We start from the raw sequence: 15,754 nt of genomic DNA, 5'->3' as shown, positions 1-15,754 counted from the left end.
CATGCCACCAGGCCAGTGCACCAGAAAGGAGGTGCTGAGGCTGGAGGCAGGGAAGAGTCTGGACCCAGTCCCCCAAGCCCTGGCCACTACAACGGACACCAAGGCGGCAGAAGTGCCAACCTCGCGCAATCCAGCTCAGTTTTCAGCGTGGTCTTGCCTCCGGAAGCCTCCCTTTCATCGTCCTCAGGGCCTGGGCCAGGTGAAACCACAGCAGACAGACACATAGACAGATGTGGAGACCTGTCACTGCCCCTCCTTTGCCCACACGCTCTGCAAGTGCTGGGCCCCACCCTTCAACTTGTCTCCCTTGCTGGAGCCAGAGTGCAGAGGCCCCATTGGTAGCCCTGCCTGGTGGTCAGAGTCAGGCAGGCCTGAGTTCTGACACTGTCAACTCTGAGCCTCTGAGTGTGCATGCGTGCTTAGTCGCTCAGTTGTGTCAGACTTTTTGCGACCCCATGGACTGTAGCCCACCAGGCTCCTCTGTCCACGGGATTCTCCAGGCAAGAATACTAGAGTGGGTTGCCATGCCCTCCTCCAGGGGATCTTCCCAATCCAGGGATCGAACCCGTGCCTCTGATGTCTCCTGCATTGGCAGGTGAGTTCTTTAACACTAGCAGCACTTGGGAAGCCCAAGCCTCAGTATCGTCACCTGTAAAACAGGATGATAATCCCTCAGCAAGGTCTAGCATTCTCCCCATGTAAGAGCCAGAGCATTTCCAGGAAACTGTGTCCTGTGCCTGGCCTTGGCAGCCTGCCTGGCTAGGGAACAACATGCACCTCAAGACTGCCCTTGGGACTTGGGGTGAAGAGGCATCTGTTTGTCCCCAGGCAGGCCCTGAAGAGAAGTAAAGAGCCCTGCTTGCCAGTGGGAAGCACTCAGCTGCTCCTACGCAATACCTGTGGGCAAATGGGACCCAAACTGAGTCCCAGGAGTGAGGGGGAGGGGACCCCGCTGACGGTGAGCAAGGGTGAGGAAACTTGCAGAAAAACCTCAGCACTGGCTAAGGCGAGAGAAAAACAAGTTAGGCAAGGCCCTGCATCCTGAGGGCCAGCCCAGTGCTGCCAGAGCCTGGGCTGTTTGCACAATTCCTACCCGGCTGGCTCCCAAGCAACTGGAGGGCAGTACCGTCAGCTACTCACTGCGGGGTAGGGGGAAGCTGCACTCACCCTGGTCCCTCTGATGACCAAGGAGCCAGGAGGCTGAGACAAGCATAGTGTTGGCCAGTGACTACCATTTGGTGGTGTCTCCATGGGGGCAGCCTCAAGTCCCTGGAGGGGCTTCCAGAACTGAGTCCTGACCTGTATCTGCTCGCACTGCCTTGGGCTGGGCTGGGGAAGGGAGAGTTCTTTAAATAAAACAAAGCGAAGTGGCATTACGGCCCCATTTGGAGGGGACCGAAAGTCATCTGTCCTACCCCTTCCCATGGCTCGGTGAGGGGCCCTCCCATGACCTCAGGGCTGGGGTTCCGCATCCCCTCTTCACAGCTTCCATCTCCCCAGGGATGTCCCTGGCCTCCTCACACACGTTTGGCGACAGCGTTCCTCCCCATGTCCCCCGGCCACCTACACAGCCATGGTGGGCAGGCAGGAGAGCAGGTCAGGGCTGGGCACAACACCAGAGCCATAAGCTACCTATCACCTCTGTTCCTCAAGATAAGATCCCAAGTAAATACTCAAAAAGAAAAAGCAGAGTACAAGTGTGTTCACAAGAGCCCTGCTTGCAACAGCAGAACAGCAGGGACGTCCAAGCAATGGAGAAATTGCAAACCGAGGCGCCCCACCAAGGGAACACACTTGAACCGCGGGCGGGCGGACCAGGAGAGCTGGTGCTTGCTGCTGGAGCTCGGCTCCAGGCGCTCAGGACCTCGATGTTGAGCAAGGGGACAGAACACAGGGCATGTGCGGAAGGAAATCTGAAAATACACAAGTCAGCTTTTCTCGCAAGTTCCTGTAAATTATCTGTAAACGTACTCAAGGCCACTAGCCCAAGGAGCCAGGAGGCTGAGACAAGCGTGGTGCTCCACAGTGACCACCATCTGGTGGTGTCTCCACGGGGGCAGCCTCAAGTCCCTGGAGGGGCTTCCAGAACTGAGTCCTGACCTGTATCTGCTCCCACTGCCTTGAGCCGGGCTGGGGAGGGGAGAGTTCTTTAAAACCAAGCAAACTGGCATCACGGTCCTGTTCAGAGGGGACCAAAAGTCATCTGTCCCTCTGTCCGGGCACACATCAGTCGCGTCCTTACCCAGGAAGTCTTGCACACTTTTGGCTAAGAAAAGCTATCAAATACTGCCCTTTTTGCCGTGTTGCCCAAGGCCCATCTCCATCTCCTGCCCCACCTGCCCCCAGAGCTCCTCCAGGTCAATGAGCAGAAAGGGAACAGCTTTTAGGCCTTCTGTGCTTTGGATTTATGAAAAGGAGGCAGAACTGCTAGCAGAGAGTGGGAGGAGGCAGGGACATCCCCCTGCCAACCAGCCTCTGGTGCCCTGAGGAGCTGGAGTAGACCCCAGGGACAACCCAGCACACAGCACAGCCTAGTGATGGGTCCCCACATCCTCTTCTCTATAAAGCCCTGTGATGGAGTCAGCTTCCGCCCACCCCGACCTCAGGTTCCCACCTGTCCTTGTGGTCCTCCAACCTAGTTGGAAGCCCACCAAGTAGAGGGTAAAATGCTTCATGAATGAGAGCTCAAGACCTAAGATGCTGTCTCCATTCATTCACCGCTTGCTCCCTCCTTGCTATGAACTCTGGGACCATAGCCTGGGGCCCAAACCCCCATACCATGTGCAGGTCTCATCTTTGGCCTCTTGGGTGCCACCGCCTCATCCAGGAAGGCCTCCTGTGCCGGGTCATCTCACAGTCCCACCCACTGCAACACCCTGAGGCAGTGCCAGGTCACGCGCCCCTGTGCTCAGCCCAGAGCCACATTTTAGTCGCATACCCAGAGCTGGAGAAATACAGGTCTGCCCCAGGGGCCGTGAGACCGGGCAAGTTCCCTCCCATGGGGCCTCAGCTCCTTTGCCACCTGAAAGGGGATTGGCACGGAGCTGTTCACTGATGCTTCATTCCCTGAGGGTGAGGAATGGAGAAGCAAAGAAAAAAAGGGTGGTGACAAGATACTAAAGTAACTGCTAGCACTTATCAAGCACTTATCAAGAGGCTCACAGTGCAAGGCTGTTGACTGTCTCAGTCCCAGAGATAAGGAAGCTGAGACCTGCAGGGTCAGCTCCGTGCCCAAGGTCACCCAGCTGAGCCACGACACAGTCTGAGTGCTCTTGCCTCCAAAGTCCACCTTCTCACTCCTTTCCCTTTATGTAACAGCAGAGGGCACCCACCAACTCAGGGCAACACAGCCTTAACACAGACTGATTCGAAGCACAAGAGAAAGCGGCCTTGGCCCTCCACACCTCCACAGAAGTCTGGAAGCAGGGTTGGCTAGGGTGAAGCCATGGTCCCTTAGGACTGAATATTGACTGGAAAGCCACGGCCCCAGAGCTAAAGGCAGGATCACAGTTTCGGCACCCCACCAAGACCAACATCAAAATCAGAGCCAGGACCCACCAGGATGTCTGATCAAAGACCCAGCCATGGCCACCCCTACCAGAACCAATAATGTACTAACAGATATACACACTCCTCCTCCAGGTGGTGTCACATCCTGGTCAAGGCCAAGGGCCCCAGGCCAGCCTGAAAGCAAAACAAGCACCAAGCACTCTCTCTTCTCCTGTCATTCCCAAGCAGAGGTCAGGAGGCAGGCAGAGCCCAGCATGTAACACCATCTCCCCACCTCCACTTCCCAATAGATATCTGGACCTAGACTAGATGTTCTCTGAGGACCCTGCCAACTTGCAAATTCATTACAATGTTTCAGCAACTCCTAAATCTTTGTTTTTCCTGGTAATAAAGAAAGAAGTTGCAGACTCATTTAAGGACAAGCAGGCAATCAATGAAATGGAATAAACACCTAAGACCCTGGGGAACGTGAGCCCCTTAACAATTCTATGATTTTCCAGCATATCTTCTAGATGTTTCCACCCTCCAGTTTTACCACTCACCCACAACCCCACCTGGACGCTTGCACACCCACAGACACAAAAACAGGCCCATATAACATAGTGGTCTCACTGTCTCTCTCCTGAACACATCTGCACTTTCCTGAAATTGTTCCAAAAACTCGTTTTCAGGCCCAGAGATGGGCTTTCCTCCCACCCTGGCGTCTTTGAAAGTTCTAGGCTCAGAGAGACCAAGCGATTCTCCGAGGGCCAACACAGCGGCAGATCCCAGTCTGACCATTCGGCTTACGCTCTCTGGCCAGCGGAGAGAGCAAGACCGAGCCTCCAAGTCCTCCCCCACGGCCTGAGACGGTGGGGACAGAGTGGTGGGCCAAGGGTCCCGCGCCCTTCCCTAGGTGATGGCGGCCAGAAGCAGTCCCGCTGAGTCGAGACGCCACACACCTGTACCCGCCTCCTGCTCTGCTACACCTGTCCAAGGCCTCACACCTGTTCCTGCTTCCCTGCCACCGGCCGCGGCAGCCTCACCTGTCTCCGGTTCGCATCTGTGCATGTGAGATCAATACCCATCCCCGAGCACTGCCTTCCCCCCTTCCCCGCGGACCCCGCCTCACCACCGCGCTGGCAGGCGTGCAGAGCGGGCCGTCCATTGCTGTACGGCATCCAGATCTTCTTCAGGGGGTTCTGGGTCAGTTCCCGTGGGGACGCCATCCTGGGGCTTGGATGAGTCCGACTGCGCTGCTGCCAACCCAGCAGCCTGGCCACCTCGGGCCACTCGAGGCCCCGCCCCTCAGCCCCGCCCCTCACAGAGCCGCGTTGACGCCTGTCCCATTCCCCGCAGGCCCCGCCCCAGGTCGAGTAGGCTCCACCCCAACCGAGGAGGGCCTGGCGTCCGACCACGCATGCCCAGCTCGCCCGAGAGCCCGTTTGGGACCAAGCGGACCCGCCCTACATGCCAGGATGGAGGACGCGCATGCCCAGCTCCCCACAGGTTCCGGGCTCAGATGGTACAGGCCCCGCCCTGGATGCCTGAGCCCCCGCACACCCGACGCCTCACACACCGTCACGCCCTGGGCTCCCCAGCGTGCCCCTAGGACACGCGGTTCCCGTTCTGCGTGACCTCAGGACCCTCAGAAGGGGTTTGCATGGGTTGGGGCAGGTCTCCGTGACCCCCAAAACTTGGTCAGGAACAACCTGGAGGCCCCTGCGTGACTGGTCACCTGCCCACTTGCACGGTTGTCAACTCTCCCGCTGGCCTTGCACCCCGACCCTCCGAGTCCCGGGACTCTCCACTGCACACAGGAACAACCTGCTCAACCATGTTGAAAAAGCCCATTTATCTCATGGACAGGGACACAGAACAAATCTCAAAACTGACCGTGTTTCCCTCTTTGCTTTAGCTGCTGGGGACCTCGGGTTAAACCCCAGCCCACCTGGAGCAGGTGAGTAGGACCAAGCTCCCAGGGGACTCATCCAACTCTGACAATATCTTCCTTTTCCTTCTGGGACTTCATTTTTACCAACTAAATTTTACACCATTAAGTTTACACACTTGTTCTTTAATGAGCCTCTGCCTCTTCATCAGGAAAACAGAATATGTACTGTCATCAAGGACAAGATTCTGGTATGGATTAAATGTGTCCATGTCTGAGAAATCCGTTCTAAAGCCCAGTAATGCTATCATTTATTATGTTATGTATCTCCCTCCTGTCTCTAAATATGCAATGGAGGCAAGAGGCAGGGGAGAGACCCAGAGGTTCAGGAACACACCTGGCTCTTTCTCTCCAGTCCTGACTCCTCTGTCTCCTCAGCCCAGCCTCTTGAGCTTTGTACACTTTCTGCCAAGGTCTTAGCTGACACGGCTCCAGTCTGGGTCACACTGCCCTCTAGCGATGTCCTCCACCACATCCCCTGGTAGGACCACTGCATCCCCAAGGCCTCTCAACCTAACCTGTGCCCGGCCGGGAGTCAGGGGCTGGGGCATGGGGCAAAGGCTCCACCCAGTGCGCCACAGGGGCAGCGTGGCTTCCTCTGCCCAACTTGCCACACTCCTGCCTTGAGTCAGTCCTCCAAGTCCCAGCCCAGCCCTTCAGAGCCTGGCAAAGACCTTTGAGATGACTGATGCAGATGTCTTGCTCATTTCACAGGGAGGGAAGGTTAAGGAGGTACACTTCCTAGAAGCCCACACAGACCTTCCCTGGAAGCAGCTCAAGCTGCCTCCCCAGGGAAGTCCCTACCTCAGACGGACTCAACCACTTCCGCTCTTTTTCAGCCTCCTTCTTCAGTGTCCACCGGCCACCTCCCTCCCTGCCTCATGCCCAGCAGCCGGCACACCCACGGGCAGGTCCTGATGAGCAGCATGCCCCTGGTGACCTCCCACCCACTTCCTACTTCTCCAAAGCCACTCATGCTGTTCCTGACACAGCCCTCCTGTTTGTCTCCTGGCCACTACCAAGGCCATTCTGGGGCCATGCCAGCCTCAGAGACCTTGTCACCACACACCCACCCCTGTCCAACCCCCAGCACTCATTGAAGAGTCTACCTCCTCTAACATCCACAGACATCCTGCACCTTCTCAGACCTACCATTCTCCTCCCTGGCCCTCTTGGAGTGTTAGTCAAAGGTTGGGGATCAGGGACAGCCAGGGTCGGGCAGGAGGCCAGGACCAGGTCTGGGAAGCCAACTCCATGTCCAAAAGTCTGAGTCCGGCTTCCCAGGGAAGCAGTGACTCTGTACCTCCCACTCTTCCCCAGTCTGACTCTGGGTTGACTCAGACACTCCCTCCCAAGTCCCCATACCCAGGGCGGGGCCACATGTCAACAGCAGGAGGAGCCTGGAGCCCCTCCCCTCGGCCAGGGTCAACATCTGCTCTGAGGATATTCCCCATCTCCCCTGCTGTGGCTCCACCTCTCACATAGGAAACTGAGGAAGGGGACAAGGGCCCAGAGTCACAGAGTTGCCTGCCCACCATGCAGGATGGACTCAGCTCAACTGCCAGCCCTCGCGAACCTCACCTCCCACATGCAGTGTACTATACCCACACACCCCACCTCCATACCTGTGCTCTTGCACGTTCCCTGCGCTGAAATGCTCTCCTGGCTTTCCGCTCCCTCAGCATCAGCAGGTGTCCAATAGAATAACTGGCCCCTGTGGCTTGCCCTCCTTGGGGCCATTCCAGACTGAGCCAGCTCTCCTGGCCCAGGGGTGGGAGGTGTCCTGGGATGTTGTGTATGAACACATCCTGCTCAGCCTCCCCCCTGCCCTGCCTGTGACCCTGCCTGGCTTGTGCCGGAGGGCTCCTGTTGTGCCCTGTGCACTGACCACTGGACCTCCTCCCAGTGTCCCAGGCTCCAAGCTGCGGGATGTCCTCAAACTCTTCCCAGTCCCCATATCGGCTGGGCAGTCCTGGCCCAACCACCATGCCACCCTTTGCAGCAGAAAGGCCAGGGACCTCAGCGCATCCCACATGGACCCACACACCAGTCTGCAAACGTATGGTGTGCACACAGTCACGCGTGCACACGCACTACCGAGCCCCGTGCCCAAGCCGGCGGCCTCCCTCCCACTTTATTCCCTCCTCCTCTCCTCTCTGCGGCCACTGGGAGGTTGGGGAGTTCCCAGGAGTCCCAGTGGCTCTGGCCATTTCTAGCCAAGGATCATCCCGTGTCTCCCTGGGAGCCGAGCTCACACAAGGTGTGAGGTTCCAACTGGGGAGCGGAGAGCCATGTGACGGAGCGGCCCTGGTCTGCACTTGCTGATTCCCGCCTGGCACAGGGCACACAGTAGGTGCTCAGAGTGCCTCAGGACCAGCCAGGGCACACAGTCCGAGGTGCTCAGAGATTCGTGATTGGGACAGAGCACACAGTAGGCGCTTAGAGCCGCTCAGGACCCGCACAAGCCACACTGTAGTTGCCCTGGAAATGCTGGTTTAAGGGCTAAAGTCACATCGTATGAAAAGCTTCCCAAATGAGCCTCTGAACCTTCCCAAGCTGGTATGACCCCTGAGGGGGAACCTGGACAAGTATGACCCCTTGGAGGCCAGCAAAGGGCAGAGCGGGAGGCCCTGGGGCAGCTCCAGCGGGTTGTCCCTCCCCCCGGGCTGGAGGAAGCAGCTATTTATAGTTCCCCCCTTGGCCCAGCTCCCTCTCCCCGGTGAGGCGCCAGTGCCCACCCCCTCCCTGCCACTGACAGACCGATGCCCCCTCAGAGCACCCGTAATCCCGGAGAGACCCCCAAAGCTCTCACACCCCCGTCTAACACCACCTCCACTTCCCCAGGTCTTTTCCCAGTCCGCCCACCCTCTCCACCCTGCCCGGCGCCTACCCCGTCTGCTGCTCCCTGACCCGGGTTCCGTCGGGGAGCTGCCTCCTTCCATACCTCTGTTCATCCTGCTCCCGAACTGGCCCGGGCCGCCGCCCCCTGCGGCCGGGATTGGGGCGGCCCCGCCCTCCAGGCTCCGGAGAGCGCCGCCCCCCCATGGCTCCGCCTCTCCGCCCCGCCTTGGGCCCGCCCCCCAGGGCTGCTGACAACTGTGAGATCTTGGTCAGTGCCCCCCCACCCCCGCCCTCGGCACCCCTGGCGGCCGCACTTCCGACAGTGCTAACTTTCTCTCCAGCAAGGACCCAGTGTCTGCCCTCGTCTCCAGCCCGAGTTGTCTACACTACCCACAGTTCCTGCCCCATCTGCTGGCCGCACACTCCAGAAGGCTGGGTCTCATCTCCAAACCCACCATGGAGATAGGGTTGGGAGATTAGGCCAAACCTGCAGCCTTCCACACCGAGGACAGGTCAGTGAAATCGGGGCGGGGGAAGGAGGTTAGAGGAGCGGCTCTGACTCCGCCCTCCTGTGTGTCACTGCCTGGGGGCACATGACTGTGTGATTCTTGTCTAGCCCATTCTCCAGTCACTATGTTTATTGAGGGATTTTTTTTGCGGGCGGGAACCTTCATGTAGGTTATTACATCACTCAGTGCTCACAAGAAGCGGTGGCATCACTCGGCTTTACAGAGGAGAAAAAAGAAAACAGAGGCTTGGAAAACTGAGGCTCAGGACTGTTCAATGAAGGAGCAACCAGAGACCCTGTCAGCCTGCGCTCCCTTCTCCCCTGAGCCATGTGTGTGCAAGGGCAGAGCCAGGGGTGTGGGTAAGACAGCACCTGGGTGTGTGCTGAGCATGCTTCATGCAGATCTGGGGGACAGGCTCCCATTCTTCCCAGCCCCCTCACAGGCCCACACCTTGTTCATACGCACAAACAGCTGTCAGATACACAGAGATGCAGCCACCCATGCGTATAAACTCCTGAAAGATGATGCTGTGAAAGTGCTGCACTCAATATGCCAGCAAATTTGGAAAACTCAGCAGTGGCCACAGGACTGGAAAAGGTCAGTTTTCATTCCAATCCCAAAGAAAGGCAATGCCAAAGAATGCTCAAACTACCGCACAATTGCACTCATCTCACACGCTAGTAAAGTCATGCTTAAAATTCTTCAAGCCAGGCTTCAGCAATATGTGAACCGTGAACTTCCCGATGTTCAAGCTGGTTTTAGAAAAGGCAGAGGAACCAGAGATCAAATCGCCAACATCTGCTGGATCATGGAAAAAGCAAGAGACTTCCAGAAAAACATCTATTTCTGCTTTATTGACTATGCCAAAGCCTTTGACTGTGTGGATCACAATAAACTGTGGAAAATTCTTCAAGAGCTGGGAATACCAGACCACCTGACCTGCCTCTTGAGAAATTTGTATGCAGGTCAGGAAGCAACAGCTAGAACTGGACATGGAACAACAGACTGGTTCCAAATAGGAAAAGGAGTACATCAAGGCTGTATATTGTCACCCTGCTTATTTAACTTATATGCAGAGTACATCATGAGAAACGCTGGGCTGGAAGAAACACAAACTGGAATCAAGGTTGCCGGGAGAAATATCAATAACCTCAGATATGCAGATGACACCACCCTTATGGCAGAAAGTGAAGAGGAACTCAAAAGCCTTTTGATGAAAGTGAAAGTGGAGAGTGAAAAAGTTGGCTTAAAGCTCAACATTCAGAAAACGAAGATCATGGCATCCGGTCCCATCACTTCAGGGGAAGTAGATGGGGAAACAGTGGAAACAGTGTCAGACTTTATTTTTCTGGGCTCCAAAATCACTGCAGATGGTGACTTCAGCCATGAAATTAAAAGACGCTTACTCCTTGGAAGGAAAGTTATGACCAACCTAGATAGCATATTCAAAAGCAGAGACATTACTTTGCCAACAAAGGTCCATCTAGTCAAGGCTATGGTTTTTCCTGTGGTCATGTATGGATGTGAGAGTTGGACTATGAAGAAGGCTGAGTGCCGAAGAATTGATGCTTTTGAACTGTGGTGTTGGAGAAGACTCTTGAGAGTCCCTTGGACTGCAAGGAGATCCAACCAGTCCATTCTGAAGGAGCTCAGCCCTGGGATTTCTTTGGAAGGAATGATGCTGAAGCTGAAACTCCAGTACTTTGGCCACCTCATGCGAAGAGTTGACTCATTGGAAAAGACTCTGATGCTGGGAGGGATTGGGGGCAGGAGTAAGAGGGGACGACAGAGGATGAGATGGCTGGATGGCATCACTGACTCGATGGACGTGAGTCTGGGTGAACTCTGGGAGTTGGTGATGGACAGGGAGGCCTGGCGTGCTGCGATTCATGGGGTCGCAAAGAGTCGGACACGACTGAGCGACTGATCTGATCTGATCTGATGCGTATAAACACCCCCCCTGCCCCCGAAACACACACACAAGAAAGGCTGCCACAGCCACAGACCTCCCACGTACGAGCGTCCATCTATGCCTGGAGATGCCCCCATCCGTCTGGGGTTGGTGCTGCCTGGGAACCTCCGCCAGCACCTGTCTGTGTGGTGACCTGTGGGGGCAGGGCAGACCTCTGTGTCTGGCGTTAGATGGGCGGTTCTCTCCGATGCAGCCATGGTATCCTGTGTTGAGGTTCCTGTAAGTGGCATTACGGAGCCCCTGTATGATGGTGTCCGGAAGCTCTTGACTGTGGGGCCTATCCATGACTAGACTCCATGTGGCAGTGACCATCCACGGTAGTGTCCAAGCTCTCCAGACATATACGGTAAGTCTGGGGGGCTCCTAGGAGTGGCTAGAGTCCATTGGCAACCTGGCGTGGCCACGTGCATGCTGTCCACATACACTGTGACTCTGTGAGGCACTTTGATATGACAGTGACTCCATGTGGCGGAGTCCAGATGCGCCATGTCCAGATGTAGGTTCAGCTCCGCCGCTGCCCTGCCTGTCTCCTCCATCCAGGGTGGCTCCATCCTTTTGACGGCCTCCCTCAGGCTCAGCGGCGGCCGACCTGGGCCAGGATGCGGGCATTGGCAGCAGCCTGCTCCCTCACAGCCCTGGCCCGGGCCTGCTCCAGTAAGATCTGCAGGAGGCCAAGGGGGACATCCAGCGAGAGGGTGATGCGGGGGCCAGGGTGGGGGTCAGGGCTGGGGCGACCCCAAGCAGTGGAGGGTGCCGTGGTACTGGCTGAGGGGCTCTCCGAGGTCACGGGGCAGGCAGTGGCCTGGGGAAAGTTCTGAGGGAGGAGCTGGAAGCCTGGGGTGGGGGTTGCTGGGACAAGCAGGGTCCTGCCCAATGTCAGGACCATCAGCGTGAGCAGAGCCCACCTGGTCATCGTGTAGTCAGGCTGCAAGGAGAAAACAGGTTCAAGGCAGGGGCTCTGGTTAGCTGTGGCCCATGGACAGAGGCAGATGGCAGAAAGCAGATGGGGAAAGCAGAGAGAGAGAGAGTGGCCAGACCAGGGGCAGAGGGACAGAAGCAGAGATGAAGGGACAAGGAGAGAGCCAGAGTGACACAGAGAGAACTGAGACAGAGCCAGGCAGAGAAGGGGTCAGAGGGACGGAAAGAGTGAGAAAGAGAATGAGACAGAGATGGACAAAGAGATGGAGTGACCCAGAGACAGAAAGCCACAGGTGTATCTGGATATGGATGTATTTAAAAGAGAGAGAGAGAGATGGCAGGGGGTGGAGAGGAAGAACAAGAACAAGAACAAGAAAGGGCAGGGAGAGGGAGAAAGAGATGGAGATGTATCAGAGGGGGATGGAGCAAAATAGAGGGAGAACGGAAGAATAAGAGACAGCGTGATGGAAATAAGGATGCAAAGAGAGACACAGAGCGACCCAAGGGGAGTCTGAGGTTTGCACGAGAAAGCATGTTGCAGATCCAGGGCACAGAAAGGCAGGCAGGAATGGGCGTCCTTGAGACAAGGAAGCAATCAGAGGTCCCAGGGCGCCTCAGACCCGAGACCTCCACTGACCCAAACCCCAGATCCACTCTACCCCAACGGTCCTGTCCATCCCCCGACCCCAGGCTCACCAGCAGCAGCCTCCTCTGGGGTGAGCTGTGCCAGGCAGTGCTCCTCTGTACTGGTCTGCTCCTCCACCCCCTTCGGGGCCCATTTATCTGGCTTGAGGCTGCCCCCCACCCATGATTCATCCTCTCCTGGGGGGCAGTGAAGGCATACGTTCAGCCCCTACCCTGTCTTCTTTCTGGGGACAAGTTGGGGGCTGAGGGTCACAGGACAGTGACAGGCTGGACAGAGGGACTCTGTACCCACTCGGATAGCACGGCCCTCCCAGGGAAAACCTGCCCCCCTGACACCCAACCCCCCGCAAACAGTCACAACAGGGGCCTTTTAAAACAGCAGCTTTAATGACCCCCCAGAATCAGCACCATGTCATCACTAGCGTGGGGCAAGGGGCGGGTTGGATTCAGTCACTTCCGCTCACTGCCCAAAGCCTCCCCAACACTGAGTCATCAGCCAGGGAGGCAGCAGCCACAATGGGGGTCTGTCCACTGAGGGGAAGGCGAGACCCGTGGAACAAGTCACTGAAATAACGGACACGCTCACGCACGCTCACGTGCAGACAGGCCTCTAGCACCAAGGGGGAGGGACAGCAGGGTCCAGCTGAGACACCGACTCCTCCAGGGGATGCTGGACTGGACCTCAGCTCTGGGCAGCACCTGAGCAGGGCAGGCGGGGTTCAGCCATTTAACGCAAGGGCCGCAGAGGATGGGGGAGCCGGGGACACAGTGGGTGTGGGGGCTCTTCCCACAGAAAGGGGTCCTTATTCAGGTCTTTAAGGGAGGGAGCACTGAGGGGTACCATACTGGGGACTCCACCCAGAGCCGGGCTTCTCTATCAGCTCTTTGGTCTGAGGCGGGGTCTGTCCCAGGTCCCCCAGTCTGGGTGGGGAGCGGGCGCGGCTTCTGACCCCAGATCCTGACCCTGGACATAATCTGGGCAGGCCCCTACTGGAATGGAGGTACGCTCGTACCTGTCCCTTGACTGTGGGCCGCCTGGGGCAGGCAGCGGTGCTCACAGGCCTCCCGGGTCCCAAAACGGTTGGCATTCCCTCCACAGCCACCGTAGACAAAGGGGTGACAGGCCTTCGTGCCCCCCGCCCCAGCCCGATGATACCAGCGCAGGGTGTAGGCACTGCAGGAACCCTCGTCCAGTGGAAGCGAGCAGGGGTCTGGGGGTAACAGGGTGGGGCAGAGAGGTCAGCCGGGACGGCTCGGCCTGCCCCTCCCCACGCCACTCTGGGCCCAGCCCCCTTCCTCACCAACGTCATCCCAAGGAGCCGCAGGGTCCTGGTATTCCTCCATGGAATACTCAGAGTATTCATACTCATCGTCCTCGGGGGGCACCTGGCCTGCACGCACAGTAAGGGGGTGCTGTGAGCAGGGCCACTGTGGGGCCCGGTTCGTGTGGCCCAACCCTGGCCTCCCACACGTGTTCCCTGCATGTGCCCCCTGTACACACAGCGTGAGCCATGCATGCACGAGCGGCCCCGTGCGTGTGTGCTCCCACCCCACATGCCCCCCAGGCTGCAGCCATCCTCACCATCCTCCTCTGCGTGGGACACGCGGAGCACGGGCACGGGGTGGAGCTGCGGGCCAGCGGTGTCTGCTGCATAACTCGGGAGAGGCCCTGGAGCCGGGAGCAGGGGCCCGGGGCCCGGGGGTCAGCCTGGTGGCCGCCCTCACCAAGCCCCTGCTGAGACGACCCAGGCAATGGGCACAGCAGGGCCTGGCGCGAGGCAAGCTCCGGGAGCAGAAAATACCAGAAAACTACTCACGTGATCCAGATGCGATATACTGGCCCTGACAGGCTGGAGAGGGCAGAGAAGGGGCCAGGGAGAGAGACAATAACAGAGAACAGGAGACAGAGGTGGAAAGAGGCAGGGAGAGAGGCTCACGGAGGGCAGAGACATACGGAGGGGACGGAGAGAGTGACAGACAGTGGGGGAGAGGAAGGGAAGCAGACACAGGGAGAGAAAGAGACCAAGGGGGAGAAGTGGACCAAGGGCAAGAGAGATGAGGGGAACAGGCCAGCCAAAGGCGAGAGAGAGGGAGAGAGGCAAAGGGTCAGGAGCCGGCAGGAATGGAGAAGGACAGGGAGAAGGCAGAGGAGGAAGGAGACGAGCTTCACTCTGATGCCCCCCAGGGCCGTCAGAGCCCCCGCCCCGCACCCCGGCGCCACACCTGGCTTGAGGAGCCAGCTCTGCTCACACCTCCTCCCCTCCACACACGGCCATCCTGGGCACAGGAGCACGTGTGCGCCCACCTCTGCCCGGGTCTCCACTTGGGGGAGTCCTGTAAGCATGTCTGTCCTGAAACACCCATACTTTGTGTATCTATCTGTCTCCACCCGCCTCCCTGACTGCTTGCCCCCTGGACGTTCTGGGGGTGCTGCCTGCCTCTGTCTAGGGGTGCAGGGATGCAGTGGGGATGGGACCCAGGAGACTCCGGGCTGCACCCCACTCACCGCAATGTTGACTCATCTCCTGACGCACAAGGCCCCGAATGTCATCCTCCTAGGAGCCCAAGACCACAAGGGTCATGAAGGAACCCACGGGTCATGGAAGGACAAAGGGTACATGATGCAGGGATCGTGGAGGAACAGTGCAGAGTCAGGGCCCAGGGTCCAAGGGGTCAGGAGAAGGAGGCAGGGCACCACCCCGCCCCCCCGCCCCACACACACTCACCGTCAGCGCAGCTTCTCCCTTCTCACCACGGGGCCCCGTGGGGCCTGGCCGCCCCTGTGGGCAATGCACAGGGCTGAGCTGTGACCTCTGACCTCACGGACCCCCCAGCCTTTGACCCCAGGCCCAGGAATTCCCACTCACCTGCTCCCCTCTCTCTCCAGGGGTTCCAGGGGCCCCAGGGGCACCCACCACGCTCTCTCCAGGGGGACCTCGCTCACCCTGTCAGACACATGGACTGAGTGAGCAGGGTCAGAGGCAGTGGGGGTCAGAAGTAGGACAATTTGGGACCGGAGTTTCAGAGGTTGGGGCAAGGATATTGGGGGAATGGATTGTAGAGTCAGAGGTCAGGGAGGTTGCGGAAGGGTCAGTGAGGTTCAGGGGTCAGGAGTCAGGGCCTCTCACCTTCTGACCCTGAAGTCCTTCAGGGCCTTTGGGACCAATGCTGCCAGGCGGCCCAGGAGGACCACTAGAGCCATCATTGCCCCTGGGACCTGGGGAGCCCCCCACTCCTGGGGGTCCCTGGGGAGGGAGAGAGCAGGGTCAGTGATCAGAGCTTCCAGAGACCCCAGGCCCCTCAGTTCGCCATGACCTCAGCCTCCACTTACCCGCTCCCCTTTCTCGCCCTGGTCACCCTTGGGTCCTGGCTGCCCATCGAAACCTCGGTCACCCTGGGAACAGAAAGAGGCACGAGAGTCCCTCTGCC

At 58.1% G+C, this 15,754-nt stretch overlaps 3 protein-coding genes and 1 long non-coding RNA gene across 9 annotated transcripts in view; 1 reads left to right on the top strand and 3 right to left on the bottom strand.

Annotated features, from left to right (window-relative positions):
- The window catches only part of PFKFB4 (6-phosphofructo-2-kinase/fructose-2,6-biphosphatase 4), a 41,240-nt gene extending 32,787 nt beyond the window's left edge, over positions 1–8,453 (bottom strand). The window contains exon 1 of one of the 5 annotated variants that reach the window (XM_055557845.1): positions 8,331–8,453. In XM_055557845.1, the coding sequence (XP_055413820.1) occupies positions 8,331–8,394 (64 nt within the window). In that variant the 5' untranslated portion in view covers positions 8,395–8,453. Of the gene's footprint in view, positions 1–1,167; positions 2,703–2,778; positions 4,545–4,621; positions 4,781–8,330 lie in introns of those variants that run through there. The other 4 variants (XM_055557849.1, XM_055557844.1, XM_055557848.1 and 1 more) reach the window with 4 other exon arrangements.
- LOC129635156 (uncharacterized) lies at positions 5,249–6,439 on the top strand. Its single transcript, XR_008706126.1, has 2 exons — positions 5,249–5,449; positions 6,280–6,439. It is a non-coding gene; the product is annotated as an uncharacterized LOC129635156 (long non-coding RNA).
- A 2,883-nt stretch (positions 8,454–11,336) lies between the features above and the next one.
- Positions 11,337–11,675, bottom strand: UCN2 (urocortin 2). The gene has a single exon (XM_055557598.1). The coding sequence runs from the start codon at positions 11,673–11,675 to the stop codon at positions 11,337–11,339; it is 339 nt and encodes a 112-aa protein (XP_055413573.1).
- A 1,021-nt stretch (positions 11,676–12,696) lies between these two features.
- The window catches only part of COL7A1 (collagen type VII alpha 1 chain), a 30,794-nt gene continuing 27,736 nt past the window's right edge, over positions 12,697–15,754 (bottom strand). Inside the window, exons 109-118 of one of the 2 annotated variants that reach the window (XM_055557745.1) lie at positions 15,657–15,719; positions 15,454–15,570; positions 15,193–15,270; positions 15,052–15,105; positions 14,832–14,880; positions 14,143–14,175; positions 13,908–13,994; positions 13,627–13,716; positions 13,339–13,536; positions 12,697–13,024 (exon numbers count right to left, since the gene is read on the bottom strand). In XM_055557745.1, coding sequence (XP_055413720.1) covers positions 13,008–13,024; positions 13,339–13,536; positions 13,627–13,716; positions 13,908–13,994; positions 14,143–14,175; positions 14,832–14,880; positions 15,052–15,105; positions 15,193–15,270; positions 15,454–15,570; positions 15,657–15,719 — 786 coding nt within the window. In that variant the 3' untranslated portion in view covers positions 12,697–13,007. The remainder of the gene's footprint in view (positions 13,025–13,338; positions 13,537–13,626; positions 13,717–13,907; positions 13,995–14,142; positions 14,176–14,831; positions 14,881–15,051; positions 15,106–15,192; positions 15,271–15,453; positions 15,571–15,656; positions 15,720–15,754) is intronic. The other variant, XM_055557746.1, reaches the window with a different exon arrangement.

The sequence above is a fragment of the Bubalus kerabau genome, chromosome 20 (genome assembly GCF_029407905.1).
Source record: "Bubalus kerabau isolate K-KA32 ecotype Philippines breed swamp buffalo chromosome 20, PCC_UOA_SB_1v2, whole genome shotgun sequence".
NCBI lineage: Eukaryota > Metazoa > Chordata > Mammalia > Artiodactyla > Bovidae > Bubalus > Bubalus kerabau.
Note: the sequence above shows the minus strand (reverse complement) of the source record. Positions and strands in the feature narration are given on the sequence as shown.

Coding starts and splice junctions, on each gene's coding strand:
- UCN2 (XM_055557598.1), bottom strand. CDS start 11,675: ATGACCAGGTGGGCTCTGCTCACGCTGATGGTCCTGACATTGGGCAGG.